Genomic DNA, 9,330 nt, shown 5'->3' on the forward strand with positions numbered 1-9,330 from the left:
GTTGGAAGCGGGTCCTGCTTGAGGAGACTTGTCGAGTGGAGGCGGCTGCTTTTCTTCCCGCACTGGGGGTAGGTCAGGTGTTTTCGGTCCACACCTCGCAACGGTGAAGCGACTCATGCGAAGGGACTCCTCATACCCTGGGAGGGTGTCCAAGGAGGAGGGCAGCTGGCCCAGGGGGCTGTGGGAGTGAGCCACCGCCAGGATTCTTCGAGCCGCGGGGCCGAATATTGACTGCAGCGCTGGCGAGGAGAGAAGGGATAGAGCTAAGGAGAACGCGGCACCCTCGGAAATCGGCCTTAGACACGCTTAATCCTCTCATCTTTAGCAAGTGTCCACACTCATTGTCACGCTCGGCCAGATGTCGTAAAACTCCCGTGAGGCCTGTTTAGAAACCAAGTGCACTCTGCTAGAAGAGCCTGTCTTCTCCAGGGTCCCCAACGAATCTAAACTGTGGTCCCATGTCTCACAGCCCTGCCCTTTCACCTTTATAAAAGGCTTGACACCAACGCACTGATAACACAGACTCCTTAGGAACGTTTCTTTCTGTCTTATTTATCTCTTCTCTAAAATGACCATAAGAAAACCAGGAAAGGTGAACGGCAGACATAGTCTCTTTTCAAAATAAATATCACAGTGTTGTGACACCTGCTCTTCCGCCTGGGGTTTCTTCTCCCGTTTCAGGAAGGAATATAATATAAAGAAGAGAACAGAAGGGGATAATGGAAAGTGTTTTATAATCATCAAGGGAATGTTAGGCAGCTATTTAAGTGTATCCATACATATGCTACAGAACAAGGGATTGAAAGTCACATGCCTAATTTCTCCAATGATATAAAATAATATATATTGACAATAGAAGATACAAGTTCTCACAAAATCCAAGACATTTTTGAAAAAAAGGATACACTTATTATTTAAAATAATTTTATCAAAATAAGTTTATAGAGTAGGTAATTCTTCCTATAAAACATTACCAGGGGCTGCTGGGTGGCTCAGTCGGTTAAGCCTCTGACTTGGGCTCAGATCATGCCTGGAGTCTGCTTTGGATTCTATACCTCCCTGTCTCTCTGTCCTTCCCCCTCTCATGCTCTGTCTCTCTCTGTCTTAAAAATAAATAAAATTTTTTTAAAAAAAATTTCCAGTATTTTCTCCAGCCTTCTATTTCTTTCTTCACTCTATCATTAGCCAGACTTACAGCATCAGTGTAAGCCCAGGTCACCGCACCATCAGGCTTCCTGAAATTATAACGACCCTGAGTTCTAGAATCCTCATACTATCCAGGGGCGCCTGAGTGGCCCAGCCTGTTAAGCATCTGACTGTGGCTCAGGTCAGGATCTCACAGTTTGTGAATTCCAGCCCCACATCTGGCTCTGCACTGACAGTGTGGATGGAGCCTGCTTCGGATTCTCTGTCTCTCTCTCTCTCTCTCTCTGTGCCCCTCCCTGGCTCATGCTGTCTCTCTCTCTGTCTCTCCAAAATAAATAAATAATTTTTAAAGAAAAATTTTAAACAATTTCTAAAATATACTATTCAGTCTTTGTTTCTATATCTGTTGCACTGTCCTGATGGTTTTTTAAATCACCCTCCAGCGTTATAATGTCACAGTACTCACACGTGATAGTGCTCTGCAGGGTGCTGTCATGATCAAAAGCGATGACTGTCACTTCGTAGGGAGGCCGGCCCTCGTCTTCCCCATTTTGCTGGCGACTCAGGCAGCAGCGGAAGCACACGGAAGTCAGGCCACACAGGAGCAGCAGCGCGCCAATCACCACCAGCAACCTGCAAGGCGATCACCGGACAGTGAGAGAGCCCTGTGGTCCGGTGTGTTTCTCACCCCTGGCAATAACCGGCCTTCGGTGTCTGCACTCTGACTTTGTTTGAATATTTTTAGATTGACCATAATACTTCTTAATACGCATATACTTATTTGACAGCAAGACCGAAATGGTTCGTTAAAACAAGAAGGGCTTTGGGGTGCTTGGGTGGCTCAGTTGGTTAAGCATCTGACTTCGGCTCGTCATGATCTCATGGTTTGTGGGTTCGAGCCCTGCATCGGGCTCTGTGCTGACAGCTCAGAGCCTGGAGCCTGCTTCAGATTCTGTATCTCCCTATCTCTCTGACTCTCACCTGCTCAAGCTCGCTCGCTCGCTCTCGCTCTCTCTTCCCCCCCCCGCAATAAATAAAAACATTAAAAAAAAAAAACAAGAAGGGATTTACTGTGGTGGGGTGCCACTTTCTAAAGTATTCTCCTTTCTGTGGAAATTTCTGGGGCTAACCCTGAGAAGGTACACAATAGCCTTTTGATATTGGCCAGGAGATGTTATTGAAATAGGAAATCCTGGTATATTGTCACATAGTTAACGATGAGGTAAAGAAACCTTACTCCATGGGCTGCGAGGTGAAGTAGGCTGGGTGTCTCATACATTTTGTTCCCCCTGGTGTCAATATATTTAAAAACTAAAAAATATAAATAAATAAAAAAACCACATGCTCTTGAGAAAAATAAAGCTCCTTTGGGATGTCTTTCTGGGTATTAGAGTTGAAACTTACCATATATACCAGAGATGTACCCAATCTGTGGTCAGGCAACTATGAAGAAAGAATAAAGTGGGTTGTTTTTTTTTTTTTTTTTGCAATAAAAATATAGTCAATGCCTATTGTAGTTCCAGAATCAGAAATATGAGTTACAGTGTAATATGCTACCTTGTTATAACAAAGCCATCACAACTTATATATGTATTTTTTAAGTTTGTATTTTAGTTCCAGTTAATTAACATACAAGTTGTATTAACTTTAGTATAACCAGTGGAATGTATTGCAAAATGGGATGCCTTAAGAAGTACTTTATACTACAGATGGCATTGTGTAAATAATTTTGTAAATCATTATAAGACTGACTAGAGTAGTGATTATGAAAAGAGCATTTATAGAAAGTATAAATGGCGACCACTGTAAACCTATGAGGACGATTACCAAGGAAGAGCTTGGAATGTAGGTTTACAAAGTTTGAAAATGGACAGGAAGGTTAATGTTCGGATACATTAGAGATTGATACAATTTAAACGTAAAGATTTCAGTTACAAGCATGAAAACAGTACAGTGAAGTTTGTAATTTATGCGTTGCAAATTGTCGCAAAAAGGGCCGCCATAAAAACTCTCACCATAAAAAAAAACAAACTCAACCCTGAACTTTCACCTCCAAGGTCAAAACTGATATGCACACCCACTAAAGCCAAACAGGAAGGAACAAAAATGTCGAAGCCAACTTTGCGTATTGAAAGTTAATTAAATTAACTAAATTAATAACAGTAATTATAAATTTTCCCTATAGGGGTGAAAAAATATGGATTGCAGAGGAGAAGGAATCATGGGTGTCTAAACCTTAGACAATGTGACAAGCAGCCAAGGCCAAGGCCACCCCATTTCCCCTGGGTTTAACAGACTTGGCTATTGAGAAACCCTTCCCATGGCTAAATATGTGTTTTCCCTCAGGCTGAGCAAGTGTTTCATTCCAACTGGCCCTGCTTTGTTTTGTTCTGTTTTGTTGTTTATTAATTTACCACCAAGTGAATTGAATCTCTTCCCCTTGTATGTCCTCTGTGCCTATGTAAGACCTAATTGTGATGGGTTTAGATTAAGGGATATTGACTTCAAAGTGATAGCTAAAGGACATCAGCAATACATACTGACATGCCCTGAAATATGGAAAATGCTTTTCATACTTCAGGTGGTGATGTTACTTTGGAATTACCCAAACTTATCTGCCCAGGAGGAGATTTTGAGCCCAGTCTGTCTTGATGAGTCACTAAGAAGCATGGGAAAGAAAACCTTTTGCAAATCTCTGTTATGATATAAATTGAGATTAATTCTGATGCTTTAATGGGAAGATTGGCTTTAGGGAGAAAATGGCATCAGTGATATTATTTTAAGTACCTAGGATGACACACCAGTGCGTGTCTTTATTTTTGGGTAACCCAGTCTGTGAGATTACTGGGCTGATGCCCATTTAAGTAAAGATAAAGGGAAGTCACAGATATCTAATGACCCCTTGACCTTGTGTTGGGTACTAATGTTTTTGTCTGTTTCTCCTTCCCGGTTTGGTCTCAGATACTTACTGTTCAGGATTCACACAGTCCTCCTCACATCTTGCCCGAGGAAGCTGTAGGAAGGGAAATAGTCTCAGACAGGGAAATGTCTCATTGCTCTGCTTAGCAGCCTGTTGACCGCCCTCATGACTCTGCATCATGATAGCTGGGAAGATATGAGGACAAGGTCATAGGATCAGCCAGGTTTAGGATTGTTTGTTTTCATTGCTCCCATGCTGCTTGATTATTATATTTGAAATGGGAGAAACTGGAAGAGCAAATATCTTTGCTTTGGGGAGGTTATTGTTTTGTTTTGTTTGTTTTGTTTTTTGGAGGTGGGTGAGCATTACAACTTAGGCAGCATTTAAATCAATTTGTTTGTCCTAGAAATTTCCTGATCTGTCCCCCAGCATGTTGTTACTGCCTTCTTAATTCTTTCCCAGTTACAGACTGAATTCTACCTCACTCCTCTTTTTTTATTCCCTTAGTACATCAAGAACACACCGTACGAAAAAAGTGGGGGGGAGGGAGACAAAGGGAGGAAACAATTGTATTTATTCAGTAGCTACTATATGCCAGTCGGCTAAGATTTTTCACTATGTCATAACGCTTCATTGAGACAATCTGGTAGGTGGGTATATTTAACCTTATTTTGAAAGATTAAGTGAGGGAGGCAAAGGAATTTAAGTTAACATGACGGACTGAGTGCTCCCATTGAGGTAGCCAGATCGGCCTTTATCACATATATGCATTGAATGAATTACTAGAACAAGGGATAAACTTGCCCTAACAACTCCTTGGTATTGTTAGCAAGCCCCTTCTGCTACTAACAGTGAAAGATTCTACTCCTTCTTTTACCTTGTATTTCAGTTGACTTTCTCCCTAAATAGAGAAACTTGTATTCAGAAACTGTATCTTTCTTCCAGTAACTTAAATGACTTAATATTTTCAGGAAATCAACAACAAAAACCATAAAGGCCCCCAACAAGGAACAGAGATTTGTGCTTATTGAGGGTTTATGGGTTAGGGGACATGCAAAATCACAACACATCAGGCAAAAAGGATTTGTAAAAGGACTAACCAGCTGTCCTCTGCGGATGACATTTGAGAAACTCTCTCTCTCTCTCTCCCCCTTTTTCTCTCCCTTTAATTTGAAATAGTTGGCCATTAAAGATCACAAAGTATATTTTCTCAGCCCAGCCCTGGTTCTTTGTTTCTCTTTTCTGACAAAAGGTAAGAAAAACTTAACGTGCTAAACAGATAAAGTTCTCCTTTGGGGTACTACTGCAGGAAGGAGAAGGAAGAGGAGAAGAAGAAGAAGGAGAGGGAGAATGAGAAGAAAGAAGAAGGGGGAAGAAAAAGAAGAGGAAAAGAAGAGAAGAAAAAAAGAAGAGGAAAGAAGGGAAGGGAAAAGCAAGGAAAAGAAGAGGAAGCACAAGGAAAATACAAGAAGAAAGAAATGGATTTGAAGACACAGAAAACAAAACAGACAGCCCATCCCCTGCTAGGAGCTGTAAAGGGAGGGATCTGATATGAGACAGTTGCTTCATTTGCGTTTCCTCTTTACTAGAGTTCATAGCTATGTAAACTTCCCCTTGACAGTTGTCTGGGATCCTCAATCCAATGACCCTTTTCTCAGCTAATAAGTTAATATTTAGGGGCTTCTGATTTTTGGTGGGGAGAAATAAAAAGTCCAAAGTATTTTCAAAGAGTTTTTCCTCTATTAACTTATTTCTGATCTGGAGACATCTACACTGCTAGAATTGTACCAGCACTGATGTGGAAACTCCATGTAGGAAAACAATGTACTTCTTTTTGATAATCTATTTGGGACTTTGAGGAATGGGTGATAAGATGCTAAAAGAAATATAGCTAAGTGGCGCTTCCAAATGACCATAGCTATCCTGCATGTATCAATGGTTACCCTAATTTCTGCCACGCACACCCCCTATTTCATTGATGCCATTGGCCACGCATGGGCCATGTAACACTATAACACTGAGGAAAACGTTCCAGTTCTTCTTTCCCCACTACCCCTTTGGCTCAATAGATGTCTTTCTCCTCATTCACTTCCCCCAAGGGTCTTCTGAGAGTTGGGGGAACAAACAAAGTTTTATGTATGTTTTCTCAACTCACCTGGATGAAACACACCAGGGCAGAGGCTGTCACGGCCTGGGCATGCATCCTCAGGGAGCTGAACTTCTCCAGGATCGTGGGCTGAGGGTCCGTTATCTCCTTTCCATGCTCTGTGCCAGGTCTGACTTCTGGACCTGGAGAACTTAAGGAGACAAACTTTTCTCAGCAGTAAATCTGTTTTTGTCGTCTCGCTCTCGCTCTTTCTTATTCTTTCGTTCTGTCCTCTTATTCCTTTGGGCTTTTATTTTCTGTGGTCTTTCTCTTCCCTTTCATCCCGACTTCTTTCTCTATTTCTTTTCTGTTTTTATATTCTCCATGTTCTCGTCCCTCTGTCTTCTTTCCTTCGCTATTATTAATCTTTTCTGTATGTCTGTAACTTTCTCCCACTGCCCCCAAAAGGAAGACTCAGGGAGGACACATCAGTCCTCAGAATTATGGATTTTTCTAGGCAGGGGTGAGGAACTTAACTTTAGGCGCTCAAAGACAGATTGCTGGTGACCAAACAGGTTCTCGTCTCCATCAGAAAAGGAGTGATATTCTTGGTCCTTTACCACCACCCTTCAGGGAGACTGTTGAATAATTGCCAAGCTCCATTCACTCCCCCTTTCCATGTGATTAGCCCTCCTCTCTTGCTCCCTGAAACTCTCCCCTTTGCTATGTTGATGATCAACTCTCCTAGTTCTGGGTCATTTATTCTTAACCATTGCAGTAGGACTGAGAGGTTGACCAATGGACCGGAAAGCTCTTCCATCTTTGAGGAAAGCAGGTTTGGGGATTAGAATGTTTAGGTGGTGACCATGAAATTCCCCTCTACCCTGACTACAGTTCTCATCAAAACAGATAAGTCAGACGGACACACATATTTTTTTAACTGAATTCCAAGATCTACAAGTCTTTAGGTTTCTCTCTCTTTCTTAAATAAAATCTAAGGTCAGAATAAAAATAAGCACACATGGTAGGGGAATAGTTGTAAAGGAACATCTCTATAGGAACAAATGAATGCTGTGTAATAGACTTATACCTAACTCACTAATCGTTTCCTTAATAAAATATTTCCAAAAAACTTTAATATACAAAGTATTTCATAGGAAAATTAGCCATTAGTTTATGCAGATATGGCTGTCTCATAAGAATTGAATAAAACCACCTTTCAGATCGTATCTAATTCTGAAAGTCTACTTTTACTGAATGATTGTTGATGGCATCCATTGGGTGGGAGTGATTCAAAGAGTCCTCACACAGCATTAAATGAGATAAGCATGGAGAAAATAACTTTTTTTTCTTAGCTAAATAAATTGAATAGTGACCGAAAAGCCTGGTGATTAGATATCCTTAAATTACAAAGCTAAATGAGCATTGCATTATTTTTTGAAAAGTAAGGGAGATGGTGATAAAACAAAGAGTATTTTTCAAATTTCGCCAGAAAACTTGGCAAGGTGGGAGGTATTTTATAGGATCAGGAGACCAGAAAAACCTGACCCTCTACTAAATTATTATGTAGTTTCTCAAAGCTTTAATTTCCCCATTTATAAAATAGGAGGGGAGTGGTCGCTTGACCGGCTGTAGATGTTGTTCCATAGAGAAAATGCCATTGAAGACAAAAAGGATTTTGATTAGAATATTTCTATTTCTGTTTAAAGTACTCCGCATATAATAACATCACTAATTTTTCCCTTCTCTTGTCAGAGATACAATAGAGTATCATGGCTAAGAATTCAGCTAGGTTATCTGGGATTAAATACTTGCTTTGTACTTAATAGCTGTGCGATCTTGGGCAAGTTATTATATCCCTGTTGGGTCAGTTTCATTCTATCTAAAATGGGGTAATGATATAATAATGTTACTTCATAGACTTAGAGAGATTTAATAAGGTAATGTATGTGAAATGCATATAATTGTCCTGATGTGACAAGTATTTTATAAGTTTTAACTAAGATTCATTCTCTTGATTTCCATTCAGTTCTACCAGTGACCTTCACCTTCAATAAGCTGTATAACTGATGTCCTGTCAGTGAATTCTTACCATGCCTATGTTTTAGCTTTCCTGGTATTCAATTTGGAATATTTCCCCTTGCTGTTCTGGCGATCTCTTCCCCAATCATGCCAGCCAAACCCGCATGAACAGGTTTGCCAATTAACATGGTTTTGCCCCCACTGCTCTTTCTTGCATGTGATTGCCATCATCTTTTTGCCCTCCAGCTTTCTAATAGGTTTGAACAAAATAGGATTCTTTTAATGACCTCCTTGTTAATATCCCTTCTTAGAATAACTACGGCCATTTTTTTCTCCCTCACTGGATTGTTCTTCGGAGGAGTAGAACTTGTTTATCCTAATGCGAGTGATTATGCCTTGTGGTGATTTTAATGCCGAGTTCTGTCCCTGTCAAACCTCTACAACAGGAATGATGAGAGAGGAAAGAGGATCTACGTAGGAACGTTAAACAGGGTACACACTGGAAGGGCAGGTAGCTGAGATGGAGGGGAATGACCTCCTTGCAATCCTACACAATCCTGTAGTCCCATTAAGTTTGTGAATCATTAGCTTTTAACCAGACTGTTAGGGACTCGGAGTGGAACCAATGGAGGGTACATGTACATAGGCCTTTTCACCTGTGCCTCAGGAGATTGTTATACAAAACCTGTAACAAGTGGAGCTAAACTATTTCTTGTTTTTGACCTCTTTGATTATTCTACTTTTGACTTTGCCTATTATGAGATGGCCAACCATGAATTCCCTTCCTTTCTGTGCCTCAGTGAAATCGAGTCCAGGACTACCATTACTGTGAGTCATCAAGCATGAGTTATAAAGTGTTGAGCAGTGAGTTGGGCCACACCCAAAGCTTCAAAAATAGATAATAAAGCAGAAGAAATCGGTTTCATCTTGCAACTACTCCACTAGGAAGTGCCTCTGTTTTAGGAAGCCACACTGCAGTGTAAGCATTGAGTGACAACCTCAGAGGCATTGACAGTCAGGGTTAGATTTAAGAAAATTTAACAAAATAGAAGGATTAAGTTTATTAAAGGGTTATTAATTTTATATATCATATAACATTACCACAAATTATTTGAACACACTTTTTAAATATATATATATATATATATATATATAT

General features: G+C 40.5%; 1 protein-coding gene across 1 annotated transcript; it reads right to left on the reverse strand.

Annotated features, from left to right (window-relative positions):
• On the reverse strand, window positions 1-4,246 carry TMEM52B (transmembrane protein 52B; the record flags this gene model as incomplete). The annotated part of the gene is made up of 4 exons (XM_077745979.1): window positions 4,116-4,246; window positions 2,551-2,589; window positions 1,613-1,779; window positions 1-239 (listed from the first exon to the last, which is right to left on the reverse strand). Coding segments are annotated over exons 1-4 (576 nt in total), but the record flags the coding sequence as incomplete, so codon positions are not given.
• Between the last annotated feature and the right edge of the window lie 5,084 nt (window positions 4,247-9,330).

Source organism: Crocuta crocuta, unplaced genomic scaffold (genome assembly GCF_008692635.1).
Source record: "Crocuta crocuta isolate KB4526 unplaced genomic scaffold, BGI_CrCroc_1.0 scaffold109, whole genome shotgun sequence".
NCBI classification, from domain to species: domain Eukaryota; kingdom Metazoa; phylum Chordata; class Mammalia; order Carnivora; family Hyaenidae; genus Crocuta; species Crocuta crocuta.